An 18,604-nucleotide genomic window follows, 5' to 3' on the forward strand; every position below is an offset into this window, starting at 1 on the left:
AGTCCACCCTGTCGACGTGGCATCGTCTGTCGTTTCTCATTCTCTTCGAAAATCAAAAAATGTCAGCAAGAAGAACCGGGAATCTTTCATCGAAAATTTTTTCTTAGTGCTTCGATTACGAGATTACCCAACAAATTTTTAAGCTGACCATCAGCAGTTTGGAGACGACTATTTTCCACCATTTGTAAGATTTGTGTACAGCTCCGGTCTGCTGCGAAGTCCTCCTAAAATTTATAGTCCCTGATGCATGTAAAGCAGCTAAGTTTGTTTTTGACATTCACTTCTAGTTAGCTTTTCAACATTTAGGCGCGTTCCTCCTGTTCTGCATAAGGGTACTAATTTTGGGGAATCTAATTGTGTTCAATAAATTTGAGGACATGAAGAAGCGAATAAACGCTAATCATGCAATTCTCTGAGCAATTGAGGATCCCAATTTCAGAATGGCTCTTTCTCCAAGAGTTGTAGATTGGATCAAGTTTCCTCCCTTTCCAGTACAGCGAGTCCTTGCGGGTTTAACGCGTCTTAAGAGTCGGATTGATTTTGTGACCACAATCAGAGCCCCGCTGAGACAAGCAACAACGGTACCAGTCTATACCAACTGCATGGCTTAGTATTCATACTGGTGGATGCAAGACATACCTAAATCTCTACCGAACTGAGAAGTACGGCATCCATGTTGAAACGCAACACCACGCCAAGGCCCGCAGGTCTCTTCTCGCCTGAGCATAACCAACAAATCCCATGAAGCTCCCACTAGGGGGCCAACCGCAAATAACCGAGCTGTACTCACATACAACGGGAGTTCACCTGAAATATGAGAGTCCAGGGGCTATCTCGGTTCCCATGGTACTAGTATACCCCTAATGAGGGGTACACCACTTCAGAAGAGTCCCCTTGCAGACTCGGGTATAATCGCCCTGATTAGGCCTTTGGAGCATTCGCCTACTGCACCATGGCCGGCAAACCAAAGTGAGTACAGCGTCTCCCGGTGCCACCACTATGGAGATTCTCCTCGGCCATTTGGTTTTGGTTTGGCCGACAGGCCCTTTCCAGTACAATAGAATCGCGGTAATTCGTATGGTCAAGGGACTGAAGGTTTGGGAAGAATTATCGGGAATACATAATTTTGTTACAGCCTCTGGCCACGAAGTTTATGATTTGTTGTTTCTCCCTAATAGAGACGCTGGCTTGTTTCGGAGCAAATTGTGGAAATCAAAAAAATCTAACAAACGAATCAATAAGATCCTTCTTTGGCTTTGTAGGAACTACACAAATCTCTCATAGTTATGCTGCACGTCTCACTATTCTCTCTAGCTTTTTGACAATACTACGAATTAACGAGGTCTTTAAGCTGGACATACGAATCATAAATTTTAAATGGAATACGGAAATACGAATAAACAGGATATTAAATATCGAGATTCCACTGTAAAAACTTGGAAGTCGTAAATCTATACTCTCTTTGAGTCACATCCCATCCATGCCTTTTTAACTTCATTATCAGAAGCAGCTGCAAATGCTTAAACACTTTGAAATTTTGTAGTAGTATTCTCTGGCAGCGTCACTAGGTCTCTCACAGGCGTCGAGATAGAGATTCCATGCCAACAATAAAATTCTACCTTGCGACAAACAACTTTGATTAACTGATTTACCCGTGGACGGATTTAAGCTACCATAGTCCTTTACAGATGACAAGTAATTGTAGTGCATAATCAAGAAAACTGCCAGAAATCCGAGACATTCGGCTCCGTTTTGATTACGAGTGACGATTTAGTGCCATTCAACAATTAGTATGCGTAAATTGTAAGGAATATCTTCCTGAACATTTTGAAGGAGGTATACTCGTCATTCAAATCAACAAGGATTTTCCATTCTCATTTAGTTGGCAGTTGGTATCTTGGCTGGACAGGTCTGTAGAAAGGATACAGAAAAATGGGGCTCGGGGTGAAAATTATTCGGGCCCCTCTATTATCTCTTTTTCGGAGAAATTTTAACTCTGGGCCCCCTGAGAAAACTCCGGGCCCGGGGGTCCTCTCTTTCCATCACCCTCTCGTCAGGCCTGAGGTTGGACATTACCCATACCCATATGGAAATTTGTGCCATATTTTTGTCTTCTGTGCCAATTTTAGAGGGTTCGATGGGCTCTTGCTTCGACTGAGGTGTACTCTATCAGACATTCCCCGGCAGACATCTCGAAATCTCTAACCAATTTTGTTCTTGTTCTTTTTTTTAAATGGGTGAATGTTGTTCCAGCACTCCGGCCTTTAGTATGTTTATTGTACTACATTATCTATCCCCTTTAGACAATTATACACATCCATGACCGGGGTCGGTTTTCGAACCCGTTCAAGGGGTCGAAATCACGCAGTTTACGCCCCAACCACTTGGGTCATGCCACCGTTTCGGCGTTGTGAATTCAGGCGACTCTATAAATGATACTTCTTTAAATGCTGCCTGAATATTTTCTAATAACTATCTGTATCGCCATCCCTTTCAAAGTGGCCTGAGGTAGCTATTCCACTGGGAGGTTTTCTGCATACACTTTAGTTTAAAGTCTAAAGATTTTGATATTTGTTATGAATTCATGCATTCTGGCTTTCGTGGATAGCATATTTTGCAGTCAATTATTTCTTTGTTCGGAGCGAGACCGGGAACCTTCCACTCAGGAACGACTGGTTCTTATTTCTGTAACTTTATGCACACAGTGCGATCGTGTAGAGCGTGAGCCTCTTGATCTGCTTTTTCCTTGTTTTTATTCTGGTTCGTCATGGATGTTTCTGTGTTGCCCCGCTGATGTAGGCTTATCATCTACACAGGATTAAAGGTGATGTTAATGAAACTGAAGCACTGTCTCATTGAAAAGGGAGTGAACAGGAGACATATACCAAAGGCGAGAGCAACCGGTTCCCGAAGTGCAATAGATTTCGCAACTATTCAATACAATTGCCCTTATAATGTGGTCTTCCTCCCGCGTAGTTTCGCTCAGTTTTTTTCTTTTATTTTACGTTAAAACCTCAGCTATTTAGGTGCTATTTTTTCGATTTCACCCATCTTTTCTATTGTTTTTTTTTCAACCAATTGTTTGATTGATCTGCCGAAATCTTGATGTTGTAGAATGTACTTGCGATGGTCGTGTGAGTGAACTACACCCAAATAGGCGATCAGCACAGCATCTTCTAGGAAGCATGTAGGGATTCAACTAATAAATGCCTTTAAGTTTTTCTGTATTTATAGAGGAAAGCAGTATATCAATCTATAGTGAATAATACGTAAATTATCGCAGCATATTATATCCCATTCTACGACATTAACCTAATAGAAATGTGAAAGGGCTAAACTCCAACGTCTACTTATGGGTTAACATAGTTTATAATTTTCTAATCAATACTTCTTTTATTTCCTTTACAGTACGTGATATATTTTCTGAGAATCAACGACTCTGTCCACCATCACCGCCCCCACTCGGAAGTAGCAATTCACCCTCATCAAGATCACAACCTTCGACTGATGATAGTAAGCCCACAAGTAGTAACAGTCGAACATCACAGAGTCTAGAGCGTGATCGAATAGATCGTGGCCCTCATCCACGTCGCTTTATTTCATCAATTTTAGGCGGACAGATTCCATATGGGAGTCGTGGTCACGTACTAACACAAGCTGAACGCAAAGAATATCCCCCGCCAGTAATTGATAGACCTCCATCAATCGATCGTCCAAAGAAAAAAGACGAAAAAGACGAGGACAAAGAGAAGGATGAAAAATTGATTGTTGATGAAAAGCCAGTACTGCCAGAAGATAAACCTCTTAGTTTAACAAAGACTGTAACTCCACCCCCGGCGGCTGATAAACGCCCAAGTCCTCCACCTCCACCCGAGCCAGCTGTACGTTGTTCAGTGATACAGCGCACACCAAAACAAGATTCAAAGAAAACAGGTTCTAGTGTGAAAGACAAGGATCTTTCAGATATCAGATTACCTGTTAGTGGTCTACTGACAGTTCCTGCCTCACAGCTTGGACCTGAACAAGAACAACCTATTGACTATCACATTCCTCGAAAGCCTGACAGTGAACTAGATCCCGAACAAATCGCAGAGAAGGAGAAGAAGCTACGCGAAGCTCGAAGACGAAGTGCAATATTAGCAGCGAGAAGTGCTATCTCGATGCGAACCATCCCACGAGCCAATATTGGGAAATTGAACGGTATCCTGTCGGCAGCCGCCGGACATGGCCGCTCATCCAATAATAACGGAACAGGATCACAGTCAGGAGGAAATGGAGGCGGCCAGGGTACTGGGGGCAGTATTAACTTTAATTCAGCCCAAGGTACTGGTGGAGGCGCTGCAGGTACTGGTCTTGCTGGTGGCGGCGGTGGTCCTGGTAATGGTGGAGGAGGTGGAATGGGTGGACGAGATGGCAGATCTAATTATGGCCCAAATAGTCCTCCAACAGGATCTCTACCACCATTTTATGAGAGCCTTAAAGGTGGGAACGGGATGAATTCTTTCAACGCGAATGGCAACTTTATGGGCCAAAACGGCGGTGGCTACCTTATGGGCTCACATCTGAATGGGTTAGAGTGTGGAGATTCGGCTCAGGAGATAACTAATATTGGAAACTATGGAGAGAGTGCGGGTAATGGCAATAATAATAGTAATCAGCATAAGCATTTCTCAATGTTTAATAATGCAGCTTACGGCATCATACTGAAAGATGAACAGGATCTAGACTATGAAAGCAAACTGGACATGTCTGGACTTGCGCAAAACTTACTTCCCAACGGCTGTGCTGGCTACGACGTCAACGATTCAATGATGGTCGACATCGCATCCGGAGGTGTGGTGGATCCCTTGCAATTCACTGCAACCCTTACGTTCTCTTCGCCCGCCGAAAATGCCTTGTTGGACAGTCTCAGTGATGCTGTAGATTTAAGTTCATTCCTTCAACGACTGCCCAGTGATGATCATCCTAGTCCTGGAAATGATTTAGAACTGTCGTCTACACCCTCTTTAACACCCGATTCAGTCTCGATCACCCCAATCGATTCGAACTGTCTTGATTCATTCACTGACAATCTAATCATGAATCGTACGAACTGCTACGACAGTCGATACCTGCCTAACAATAAGATGTACCACGAATCTCCGCCCAGTTATCAGCAATCACGTGAAATGCATATGATGCAGACACAACAACATCACCACAATCAACATCATCATCATCACCACAATGCTCATCATCAGCATCATCAACCACATCACGAACATCCTGCTCTTGGCAACCAAGGAATGGCAGGTTTTCATAGTGATGTTGATTCGCATAATAGTAACCTGTCGCTTCCATCGCCGAGTGGCTCATCGCATAATGGAAACGGTGGAAATCTATCCGCTTCATCGGGAACGCTGGACGCCCCTATGGATACGAAACCGATTATCCAAAGTGTAAGTTCATCGACGATACGAACACGGACTCATAGTAGTACGGCATCGATGTCGCCGCTCATACAAGAAACCAAACTGCATGTATTGCAACAACGGGTAAGCACTAAAAATTTTTAGAAATTTGATTTGATGCGAAGCAATTTTGGGATTTATGTTGATAGGGAAGTTAGGCGGGCTATATTTTTCCGGTTAGTCTTCATTGGATATTATGCTCAATGGTTCTTCAGTGTTCTTCAAGTCCAGGGGAAGAATTTGACTAAGTGGTAATATCGTCGTTCCGCGCTTTCCAATCGATTGTTAGATTTCAACAATCGAAAGTTCCGATTCTTCCAATTTCTGCATTTAATTCTAGTTCAGAGACAATCGGCTGGACAGTATCTTCGTTATGCCTTCCTCTGGTAAAAAAGCTGCTCAAATAACGAGGCTAATACAGCCGGGAAGTTTGATGTGAACTCCTTTTAGAAAAATCTGATGTGAGAGCGCTGGAGTCCAAAGCTAGTTACATTCGAAAGAACTTGCAACTACGTCTTTGATAAATGAAAGAAATCATTGAGCAATATTTACGTTAAACTCACTAAAAAGTTAGTTTTCATTGTGAAGTCGTCCTTGTTTGTGTAGTGAAGTAATGCATGCAACCAGCTTTGTAAACTCTCTTAACAAAGTAGGGCCTGAATCTGTATATAATCTTGGAACTAATCCCTTGTTAAGTCCAGCGTTAGGTGAACAAATCAAGCTCAGTCAAATCAAATAAAAATTTTTATGCAATATCCTGCACATAAGCTGATTATTTTGCAGGGGCTATTTCACGTATTCGTCGAAAGGCATGTGCCGTGAGAGTTCTTAATCTGAATTCAGACTGGAATTTGTCTTGAACTGAAATTTATAATACTGAAATATGCAACTGCAAAGTAACCACTGTGTGCTTGGTTGTTTAATCGTATAGTTTCCGTTAATTCTGTATGAGCGTCGAACAACACTCTGACAAGTACGTTTCTTACCAATTCATTTTTTCAGCTGGGACTACCTGCAGAAGTGCAATTAGAGTTTGTCAATGGAGGACACGGCATTAAAAATCCTTTGGCAATTGAAAATACTCATGGACACCGGATTCGAGATGAGGATAAGAAAAACATCACCATTTCGGAAGACGATCCAAACAAGTTCATATGTCGCATATGTTCTAAGACTTTCACTCTGCAACGGCTCCTGAATCGTCATATGAAATGCCATTCGGATATTAAGCGATACCTGTGTACATTTTGCGGAAAAGGATTCAATGATACGTTCGATTTGAAACGACACACACGAACACATACGGGTGTTCGACCATATAAGTGCAATTTATGTGAGAAATCGTTCACGCAACGATGCTCTCTCGAATCCCATTGTCTTAAGGTGCATGGCGTGCAGCATCAATATGCATACAAGGAGAGGAGGACAAAGGTAAGATTAAATTCTATAAATTTTAAAGTTAAGTTTATTAGTCGTCAGTGTAAGAATAAGCAGGGGCAAATATTTTCAGTGAAATCTGTACTGAAGTTCGGGTTTGACCGAGAATATCGTTCCGTTTGTGGAAAGGCATGGGCGGGAATCAGGTCTTCGTAGATTTTAGTTTTATTTTGGAATTTATGAATTACCTGGGATAGATGTGTAGATTTCATACGACAAAAAATTGTATAGAAGAGTATAGTTCACATGTGGTTTCTCTCATGTGTGTTTGAGGTGGGGGAGAGGCAAAGCCTCTGAGCACTCAGGCCTTAGTGGTCCATTGTACCATTTCATAATAAAGAGTTACATTGCATAAACCATAAGTGCGTATCTGTGAGGAATCAAAGGATTTCTACAGTATAGTTATTTAGTATATTCTCTTTTGATAGCTCCCTCACATTCGAGGTTTTTTCATAAGTATGGGAGAAAGTACTGATAACAAAAAAGAAATGCTACTGCTCTGCACATAGTGAAAATCTTATGAAAAATATTTGCCAATGGGAAGTCCTAAATACAGAACGAAACTTTAATATCTTCCAAAGTTGAAAGCTTCAAGGAGCAAATTTTGTTTTCCGTGATTTGACATCGGATACTAGTCGACTCAGCCATGAATGAGTACCTGAGTCAAATCAAGGTAATAATCTCGGGCGAGCGCAATGCTGACCACATTGTCTCCTATAGGGTATTATAATCCTGTAGTGTACCGTTACGGTCTTGAATGAAGTGCTCTAACACACTTCAAGGCCTTGATCCAATATGGGTTTTCAGAGTGAAATTATGCGGTGTTTCCAACGATTAATTAATTGAACAAACAACTTGTTTGCACTGATGAAGGGAACAACTGGTTCCCGAAATATCGGTATTTGCAAGAATAAATACCCACACCAACGTAAAAAGAAACAACAAGTTTTTATTACTTCAATATGGGTTGTTGCGCCATTCACATTATTATTATAATATCCGGAATTGTTCGGGAACCACTTGTTCCCTTCATCAATCCTTCAAGTCTCGGAGTCTGTCGATTATCATTAGAAACATCGCACCGATTACACTTTGGCAAAACTTGTCAAAAAGTTGTTTGGAGTCTGAACATGGCATCGTAGAAATTACCATGACGACACTGGATTTGTCAACAACTGCGGAACCATTGACAAAATACACGGTGCGCGATTTCTTATGGAGAAGAACGAAAAACGCCATGAGAAGCGTTGCTCCTCTACACTGCATCCTTGGATCTAGACAAGACTTTTGACCGTGTGCTATGCAAATTCATCTTGTATTTTTGGCGGCTAACGTCAATGAAACAGAATCAGTGACGACTTGCTGAGAACTCAACAACTGCGCTACGAAACTGTTTGCTGCGCAATTTGGACGGCGCTGCAATTTGGATGAATTTTCACTAGACATTCTTTGTATTCGACGCATCAATGAATTTCTTAAATCAATGCTGCTGTCCCTTAGGGTTCTGAGTGTTGACCAACAACAATGAACGCCGCCTCGCAGTAATGTAAACGAAGATTTTGCGTTGGGTCAATTGTGTAACACGATATGGAATTATGCTGATCATGGAAAATTGCAAGAGAGGCTTTTTCGATGGTATGGGACAACGACTAAAGAAAACGAAGTAATAGTGGCTACTGCCAAAAAAATTTTTGTTCTGCGAAAGGATGGATGATTCCGTAGCCTACCTATATAACGATGAAATCTATGAGAGATACCTCCACATTTATGAGCGACCGCCTGGTTGTGGGTAAAATTTCGCTGAATAGGTTGCGATCGCAGATCACTTAATCCATATGGGTGAGAATGATACAGCCCGAAAAGTGTATAAGGGTAATATCTACGGTAGAAAAAGAAGACGTGGCAGACCCTGCCTGAGGTGGAGCGATGGCGTAGACCAGGACGCCAGACAGCTTTTAAACTGAATTGGTGGACCTCGACGCAAAATAAGAAACTTCAGACACCGGTCTGAAGTTTCTTATAAAGGCAGACCGGATACCAATTGCTGCGCCGTGGATGATGATGATATTCATTATAACAGTTGTAGACGTATACCACGCTAGGAAAATGACTCCTTTTTTGAGACATTCTACGAATGGACCAACTCATATTCGGATTAAGCAGGTCATAGTGGATCACATGACCATTCCATCAAATGCATCCCGTTGGTCTTCATAGAAGTCTATTATTGAACAGTGACTTCCTATGCCTGTGGTTCGTGTACTGAATACATTTTTCATTTCCAGTTACAATACACAATACATGTTGTTGAAGTAGGACATCAGACGTAAAGTCCGTTTTTTAAGGTCTCTCGTAAAGAATCTAACTTCCTTGCACTCTTCTGTGTTTTCTTTCAATTTAAAGTTCTCCGCCTCTAAAAAAAACATCCTATACAAGACGTGTGTCGTTTGCTGCAGAAACACAGCAGGCAATACATATAAGAGATGCGCATTTGCGCCTTTGATTCGGCCTCAAACCGGAAGGTTAATTTCTGATCCTGCTTTCACTTTAGAGTTCCATCTCCAGTGTATAGTCTTCTTGGTATGAATGTTTTCACCTAACAACTGTGACTAACATTTACCATTGGAACCATCTTATGGAAAACACCACGCCCAGACTAAAGTCAACTTCATAGTTACTCTGCCAAATCTCAGACTAAGTACATGGAACGGATAAAAGAGATAGAAAGCATTCCTGTGCAAGTAGACTTAATTATGGCCACCCTCAACTACGAGCTTTGCTGAGGAAAGTTGGCATTTAAGTTGATCGTTCAAATCATTCAAACTCAGGATAATAAAATTGTTGTCAAATGTTATGGCACGCTTCTGCCGTTTACAATCGTGTCTCGGCGGTACGCTCAAGGTCACTCTCCTCTGGGTTCCCGGGCATAGGATTATAGAGGGGAATGAGCGGGCTAACGGATTGGCTGAGCAAGGCTATGCTCTTGACAGTCCTTTGGCGAATACAGTCGGTGTTCCGCTGTCGGGGGCTGAATCTACTCGCACTACCTAGCCGGCCTAAGATGGCGAAGGCTTATGAGCTGTGCCAAGTCAAGGGGAATTTGGCCCGATCACGAGAGCTCCTGTGCCAGACGCGTGCAAATGCATTCAAGATTACGGCGGTCTGCACGGGGCACTGGCCCATAGGGGAGCATACCGCTGGGCTCGGCATACCCTAAAATTCGCATTGCCGAAGCTGCGGAGAAGGAAGGGAAACCCTCATACAATTTCTCTGCGAGTGCCCATCTCTAACTAGAGTCAGGCTGCGGACACTGTGTAAACCATTCTTTGGGGACCTCAGAGAGATATCTAGCTGCAGGGTGAGAGAGAAGCTTTCCTTCGTGAATGCTACGGGCTGGCTCTGAAGAAGCCGGTTGGACTCTGCCTCCCTGCTCCCATAACAACAGTCACGGTCTTAGGAGTTTGTGGCATCAAACCGACGCACCAAAGCGCTATTTGGGCTTCTCCGAGCAGCCACTGATACCTACCCTACCCTACGTAGTTCGGCCCATACCGGATGTAGTTCAACACGTACTACACAATGGCAGAGGTTACAAAAGAGTAATAACTTCCTTGATCAGTGAATTGAGTTATTGAATAAGTGTTGGAATCGCTCGATTCGAGAGGTCCTCAAACCACAATCAAGTTCACAGTAAGTCATCACGCCTTAAGTTGTCCTTTCCCCGTTTCCCTTCAACTTATATGTTCAAGCCAACCTTATCGGCGCGAGTAACATGACAAAATCATCGAAGACGCCTCCCTAGCAACTTTTCCACGCTTTGCATAGTGGAAAATGTTCAGCGGATGGTTGTTGAAAAACCATCCTCAATAATATCTAAGAAAACATTTTTTGCAGTGTTACCAGGAAAGATTGGTCAGGATTAGTAGACGGAACTCTTATGCTTAATGGAGCTGCTGTCCTCATTGTAGAATGCCGAGATATACTTAATGTTGACTGTAAACTCCGTATGATTCCAAAAATGGCAAGTTTAAAGATGCACCCAGAGAATAGTCCACGCCTAGAGCCTTATAGCACTCATACGCAAGCTGGTGTTTTTAGGTAGAAAGGTATCAGATTATGAGCTTGTCTCGTTTCGCTCAATTTCTTTAACATACCAATTGATAATGCCGTCGGGCCGCAGGACTGGAATTTGTGACACCCAAGTAAAAACTACAAAGCTATCACGAGGGAATAACTACAGGGAGAATGGAGACGATTCTACAGCCTTGAAAAACCTTCCGCCTCGAGCAATGGCGAACGTTGAACTTCATGATTTGCCCTCTTTGCTTCGGATTGCACTTATAAGTGGATAGGATAGGTCCTAGATGTACCCGGTTTTCAAATAGTATAACTTTATGTAAATGTTTCAACTGAATCTAATTCAAGACGGAAGAAAAGCACCAGGGTGAGTGATTAAAAATGAAGCTGTGCAGCAAAAAAAACAAAGTATGGTGAATGCAACTCCATAAGAATGAAAATCGATCAGTTTTGGATTGCTATGTGTGCTATGCCGGATCAAAGGTAATAAAGACTGTGATAAGATAATAGGAAATAAAAGGTTAGTGGTGGAAATCAGTTTATGCAAAAAAAAATATGAACGGGTCACCGCAAAATATCGATAATACCGGAATGACGTTATCACACACACAACATCTAAAGAATGCGTCGGAAGTACGATCCCTTCATGCCACCATATTCTCCCAAAATGATAAAACACTTCCTGGTGGGATGTTTATAATAAGAAACCTCTCAGAAAACGGAACAATTCAATTTGATTGTATTGCAAAAAGTAAAATAAATAATTTCAAAAGTCCTCAGAATAAGTAAATCCCATGCCAACATCAAATATATATTTATGCTCAGTTCACATTTGCGCTGATAAAGCTGGTGATACTGTAGTCAATATGTAGGAGGAAGTGTTGATTTTTTAGCAGTAGCTTATACAATTCGTAGGGATTTAACGTGAGTACCTGCGGTGTAGGTTTAATGCCAATGTCCTCTTCGGGCGCAGATGGATTTGACGACCACAATCAGGGTCCCGCCGTGACTTACACCTCCTGTACTGGTTTTTACTGCCGCAGCTAAGGGTATGGGCCGGAGTTGTACAGCGCCACTCCACTCCTGAGCCCACAACGAACTTTGCCCGCGGTATGGGCGCAACTACAACCACCATGAAACTAGTACAAAGGGGTCAACCGCAAATAACTGGACCGAGAGCCTCCAAAGATTTTTCCCAGAAAATATGCCTTCAAAGGCCCACCCTGGATTCCATGGTACCAGATAACCTCCGGTGAGGCGTCGTGGCAAGAGCCACTTCAGATGAATCCCTTGCAAACTCGCATCTGATCGCCCTCTAGTACATGGAGACAGGAAATTTAGCGATGCCACGAACATCGAATATCAAAAGTTTACTACTAAGATGACAGTAGTTGACAAAATGAAGAAAATGCGGAAATAAAATGGGCATTCAAAACATTATGCGATCCCAGTTGCACTTTATTTCGAGAGCCCTTATTTAGGGCTCGAATCTCGCTCCAGCCATCGACAGACTTCCAATATCGCCAGTACTTCCGCCTGGAATACACTGGCAAAACCTGGGAGACCATACGCCTTGGATATACTGTGTGTATTCGAGAAAACCCCCACGCCGACCCCACAGGCCAGCGAGGTATTTCATCTTGGATGTTACTGTGGCCGAAGAACTTCGCGGCCCAGCATCCGGACTCACGTAGTCTGGCGAACTACGTATTGGTTTTTATTAAAAATGTGTGTGGTTGGAGCATAGGTGCTCTGCATGCTACGTACGTGCGTATCTCTAACGTTATCAAACAGTACGGAACACGTTGAATTCATGGCTACCGAAAATGCCTTCCAATTTTGTACAGTTGTATGTAGTATTTAAGTCACATTTACTCAAAACAATTACAAACAACTTCATCATAATTAATAATGTCTTTTTCCTTTCTACTTTCAGATGTATGTGTGCGAGGAATGCGGTCATACAACAAGTGAACCCGAAGTGCACTATCTCCACCTCAAAGACAATCATCCTTACTCACCAGCTCTACTTAAGTTTTATGATAAGCGACACTTTAAATTTACAAACTCACAATTCGCTAACAATTTACTGGGCCAGCTTCCGATGCCGGTCCATAATTGATAGCCAAATGTAACTCCTCCAAACTCCAAATATTTTGTTTGTTAATTCCTATACATCATGCAATACATTTTATTCTTCCTCGTGAGTAACTGATACAGGTACCCTTAAACTTGGAGTATGAAACTATCAATTATGATTTCTCTAATTTCTAAGGAGTTGATCTCCTGATCTGTGGATTCTTACGTTACTTTCTCTTTTGATCGTATTGATCTCTGGTCAAAACATTTCAACAAATGGCCGCAAGTTGTTTTTGGGTGAATATGAATTGAATTTCATAACCAGCTATTTGCTCGGAAACAACGTCTGGCCCACCTTACGGAAAACGTCCCTACCTTTCCTATATGAAGGAACAAACAAAATGAAACTAAAGCAAAGTATCGGGTTTTTTGTGCAATCTCGGTGTTGGATTTCTAATTTAACTTTAGCGATAAACATTAGTCTTAGTTATATTATTTTATATATTACAATATTATAAAACAGTGAAGTAAATTTATTTTATACTTATTGAATTCGATTTAAGCTAAAAATAAAATGAATCGAAAATGAAATGTTTAGAAGTGAATAATTTGGAGCAAACATCACTTTAAGTTGCTAAACGTAAAATAAACATTCGCGGAGGGTAGCTACCCAGCAAAAGACAAATTTTCATAAAAGCCACTTTACAAAAATATAAAAAGAAAAAAATGGGCAGAAAAAACATCACCTGTGAGAAGACAATAACGTCAATACAGTAAAATTATGGATAATATTAAAATAATAATTTATGTCAGACTTTAGTAGGAAGTAGGCGAAGTTAAAACGAGAGAAAAAGAATTAAACATGAATTGTAATTCGGAAATTCTTGATATTATGTTTCTTGGAATAAAGATAGTTTCGAAATTGTATTCAATACACATTATCCACGCACATCTTGAATATATTTGAATTGGAAATTTCTCGTTGAGATCATGAAAGAATTCATTTCTTGTTTAATTTCTCAGAAATATTAACTTATGATACTGAAATGAACTTAAAATCTCATTTTATTTTTGTAATTATACTCTTTTGTAGAAAAATGAAAAAAATGCATATTTAAATCGAATGTTTGGTTGTTTCTTTTTTTTGAAAAGAAAAGGAAGGAAGTGTAGAAGAGATTTTCGCGAGGATAGTCACGGTGCGTTAACCAGTAAAGCTAAACTCAAACTTCAGTTAGTTGGCTTTGATATCCTATATGACCTTGAGCGCCTTTACAAAGATTTTCGCTTGTCAGCAGGAATTTAATTTCTCCTTTCCGCTGCATGAACCTTTGCTACTTCACAAATTTATAGTGGATGGGTTACACGACGAATGCTGACTCTAGTTCCAAAATTGTGGAGCTAGACTAATCATTACCAGCGATATTCGAGTGCTCTGGCACCCACATCAGGAATGTTTCGTTCAATCGGTCAAATTTGTGCAACAACTGATTGCAACTTCACACCAACTGACTTGTAGTGTAGCAGATTCGAATGGCGTGAGAACGCTGTTTATGTTGTAAGCACTCTTCCGCTGCCAATAACGTGGTCGCCTGGAATTCTTCACATATATCGGTCATTAGCAGTTCGCTGCCCTTCACCGAGAACTTTCTCAAGCCTTGGATTTAGGTATAATGGCAGCTAGGGGGTCGTCATATCGCAAGTGACCCATTAAAGACTGTTGAAGACCATTCCCTAGTGATTTGGATAATATAAGTAGACATTTCTTCCGAATTATCGACAATGGAATAAGAAAAAATACTTATTCCAGGCGTATCATCTTAGGATAAGCTACTAGCATCCGGCCAGCAGACTGTAGGCGTCGGAGGCAGTACATTTGGTGCGCGCGGAAACATCACTGTGCTGTAACCAACAGAAGCAACTTCATGGAGCGTGGCGGCAAACGAACTGCTGTTGGCAAATTGGACAAACAAGCGAAGTCAATGACCCCCATGGGGTAAGGATCGACAAGAATGTCGGCTGCCCAAAGCGAGCAAAAAAGCGGAAGTCCGTTGGAGTCCTGGTTAAGAGATAGTATCTGAAAACCATCCATATTCCGTGTAAATTTGCAAAAAATGAAAAGGTCGGTTCTGTCGACGAGCGGGACGAAGAGGAACAGAAAGTAGCTGGACCAGCAGAAGGTGAAACCTACCTACTGCCTTTAAATGCGACCGATCTCAGAACGAGATTGAGGAAGAAAACAACAGGAGCGGAGTTTACAAGAGTTCAGACACTGAACAAACTCTGCAAACAGTAAAGTTGCAACAACCTGTCGACGAAACACGCAATGCAAAACCATTCATCGAGACGTAGCCAGGAGTCGTTCACTGGTGGCACAGGCGGACGGTAACTTAGTAAACTGGCATCACAAGCATGGATCAGTATTTAGGCCAGGCTATATTATTAAGCATGCACTGTTCGGCAAGATGGAACAGGTGTGATGTATCCCCTGTTTCGATTCCTCCCAGTTGTCCGTGGGTAATAACATGCGAGGACCAATTCTCTAGAGAGCTTTCCGGTTTGTGCATCGCTAACATTAGCAGAGCTTGGGAGAGCGTGAAGCTGTAGATTCACCCAGAAGAGCCTGATTGCCGAAGATCCGCAGGGACACAAACCAGCTCATCTAATCCCTTCGTCTTAAAAACTGCACGATCCCCATGGATGACTGGGTGGGGATCAAGCAAGAAGAACACCAGGTAGGCAGAAATACTGGAGAAGGCAAACTACAAGTGCAGTCTGATAGCGCTGCGCTTTGCAAATCGATTAACGACTTGGAAATTCACGCTCTAAACGAACTCTTAGAGGATATGGAAGTCGACGGTCTAATGGGCCTGGCGCATTTATCTCACTGTTCGGACTTGAGACAGAGAACCTGTGTATATCCTTCGCTTACATGGCTTATGATAAATCAACTCCCCAAGAAGGAGTAGAGCATATGATGTATGTTATTGTAGCGAGCAAGGGCAACCTTTTGATAGACTGCGCTGTCAAAACGAGGGACACGCTTCGGGGAAGGTCGGGAAGCAATGAAAGAAGCCAATTCATTATTAACACAAACCTATTAGTATGAATCATACGTCTCATAAGTCTCCGAAACTTGCGTTGATAGCATCTGTGTGACAGCTAAACCAGTTAAAGGTCAGGTCATTGCCCGTGATGGAATAAAAAATTGTCCTACGTCAAGAAGCTGACCAGACAAGTCTTTAACATCTGATATAGGTATAAATAATGGCGGCCACGCAAGGATTACCTGAAGCGGTAGGAGTTGGTCGCCAGGATTGTCATATTGCGATCTTGATTGAATTATTCTCAGAACAAGGAAAGTATCAGCGAGTCTGGGAGACTTAGTAAGATACTGGCCAACTGGCATAAAAATCCATCCTTTCTTAAAAAGTGGGAAGGCTCCTGGAAAGAATCTTCAGGTGGGATCTTGGAGCCACTAGTCCGAACGCATTTCCATGCCAGCATCCGAAGAAAGCTACCATGACGTGATAATTAGCACAGTTAAGTCATTTTTACACTAGAGGCAGTCTTGAGGTCGATTGCATTTGAAGGCGGTGGGTTTAGTCTTCTGCTCGTTTCCCGGGCGTTTGTTGTTATGTTCGTCGACAACCGCCTGGCAGTGGAAGTGTTTTTATCCGCTCGTCGACAGTACCAGCCTATTTTTTCTTCGCAATCTTGCTGAAAATTTGTATGACCTACGCTTCTTTGGTTGTTTGCGATGACCAACATTTCTGCCAGCCCTTGCTTTGAAGAGTCCCTCAACGTCGACGGTTTCTTAAATCTTAAAAGTTATTCGAATAATTAAGGTAATGTCGGAATTTGATTGAATTCCAATCAATTCTTCTTGCTAAAAAAATCTCAAAAAAGTATGTGAAAAAACCGCTTCTCCTCTAACAAATAAAATCCTGCCTGTCAATATAGAAGAGATAGCCAGATATCTGGTAATGACATAGTGGATTGTGATGGTCAGAACATCATCCTGAGTGGTCAGAGACTAAAGCTAAAGCTATCCCAAAAACCTAAAAAATGGTATTGGTTATAGTGTACCTATTAATCATAGTATCTCAAGCAAGCCTATAACCGTCAGAAACTTTAGTATGTTCCCTATTTCCAGATCTTTCCGCTTTGCGTCTGGTATTAAGTGTTCTCCCAGATGCCTCGACCTACTTTGCACAAGTGTCAGACATTGCCCCAGGATGTGTATAGAGGTTTCGTCATACTCCTCATAAAATCTGCAGGCAGTGTCCGTAGATATCCCTAGCTTCTCTACGTGATAGTTCAGCCGATAATGATCAGTGATTCGGAGGTTTCTTTTGGTGAGGTTTAAGCAATCCTTTGTGCGCATGGGTTCGTATCCCTGAATAAGCACCCTGGACTGCTCCATCCCCGGTAGGCCCGCCCAGTATAGTTCCCTCAACCGTTCCTCTTCATTTCTTAGAGTCATAGCCATAACACCGTTTCCGATTCCACAGAAGGGTTCTGGCCGGTGTAAAGGCAGCCCTTCTTCCTTCTTGGCTAGTTCGTCGCCTTCCAAACCAGCATGGCCTGGAACCCAAAGTATCGAAACCTTGTTGGACGAGCCGAGTGTATTCAGTCTCTCAAGGCATTCCCACACCAGTTCAGAGTTCACCTGGTTGGACCTAAGTGCCTTGATCTCTGCTTGGCTATCGGTGAGAATAATTATGTTCTGCCCCCTGTAGCTCCTTTGCAGATTAAAGGCACATTTGTCTATGGCGTATATTTCCGCCTGGAATATGCTAGTCTACCTGCCCATTGGCTCAAAGTACATTTTCCTTGGACCAATAACACCGGCACCTGCTTCCTCTTCTGTGAGGGATCCGTCAGTGTACTCAGTGTAATCAGTTGCTGGTTTAAGCCGAATGTCGCAGCCACGTTCTCCCAGTTTAAACATTCAGTTGCTCTTAAGATTTCTGATCGCACAGCAAGCACAGAAACTAGTAGTGGTGCAAAAACTTAATACACGCGATTTCGATTCACGAAAAAGGATTTGTCGAAAATCTGCCTCATGACACGCTTGTGTTCTTCAGCGATGAGGCACACGTTAATAAACAAGACCTGTGACATTGGAGTGGCACGAACCCCCGAGAACTTCACGAGCAGGCCCTGAATGTAGAACGTTTGATGTGCATTATCAAGAGCTGGCATTATTGGACCGTGGTTTTTTGAAGAAAACGACACGGCAATTGCAGTTACTTTTGAATGAATGAATGAATCTGAGGGATGTGTGGTTCCAACAAGACGGGGCCACAGTTCACACGGCACGAACATCAATGGATCTCTTGCGCGAACATTCTCCTGAACATCTAATCTCTTTGAGGGGTTAATTTGAATGGCCAACACGCTCTGATTTTTTAATGGAGACATTCCAAACCCTTGGTGTATACTAATCGTCCAAAGACCTTGGCTATGCTGAAGACCAATATTCGTGCTGCTATTGCTACCATCGACACGAGCCCACTGGAAAAGATGGAATAAAACTTTCGATTTCGACTCTCTCAATG

At 42.3% G+C, this 18,604-nt stretch overlaps 1 protein-coding gene across 3 annotated transcripts in view; it reads left to right on the top strand.

The window, feature by feature from the left end:
* Positions 1-14,161, top strand: part of LOC119656971 (transcriptional regulator ovo) — a 70,268-nt gene extending 56,107 nt beyond the window's left edge. The window contains exons 2-5 of one of the 3 annotated variants that reach the window (XM_038063700.1): positions 3,409-4,632; positions 4,690-5,534; positions 6,453-6,881; positions 12,901-14,161. In XM_038063700.1, the coding sequence (XP_037919628.1) occupies positions 3,409-4,632; positions 4,690-5,534; positions 6,453-6,881; positions 12,901-13,086 (2,684 nt within the window). In that variant the 3' untranslated portion in view covers positions 13,087-14,161. Of the gene's footprint in view, positions 1-3,408; positions 5,535-6,452; positions 6,882-12,900 lie in introns of all 3 variants that reach the window. The other 2 variants (XM_038063699.1, XM_038063701.1) reach the window with 2 other exon arrangements.
* The last annotated feature ends 4,443 nt before the right edge of the window (positions 14,162-18,604 follow it).

The sequence above is a fragment of the Hermetia illucens genome, chromosome 5 (genome assembly GCF_905115235.1).
Source record: "Hermetia illucens chromosome 5, iHerIll2.2.curated.20191125, whole genome shotgun sequence".
NCBI lineage: Eukaryota > Metazoa > Arthropoda > Insecta > Diptera > Stratiomyidae > Hermetia > Hermetia illucens.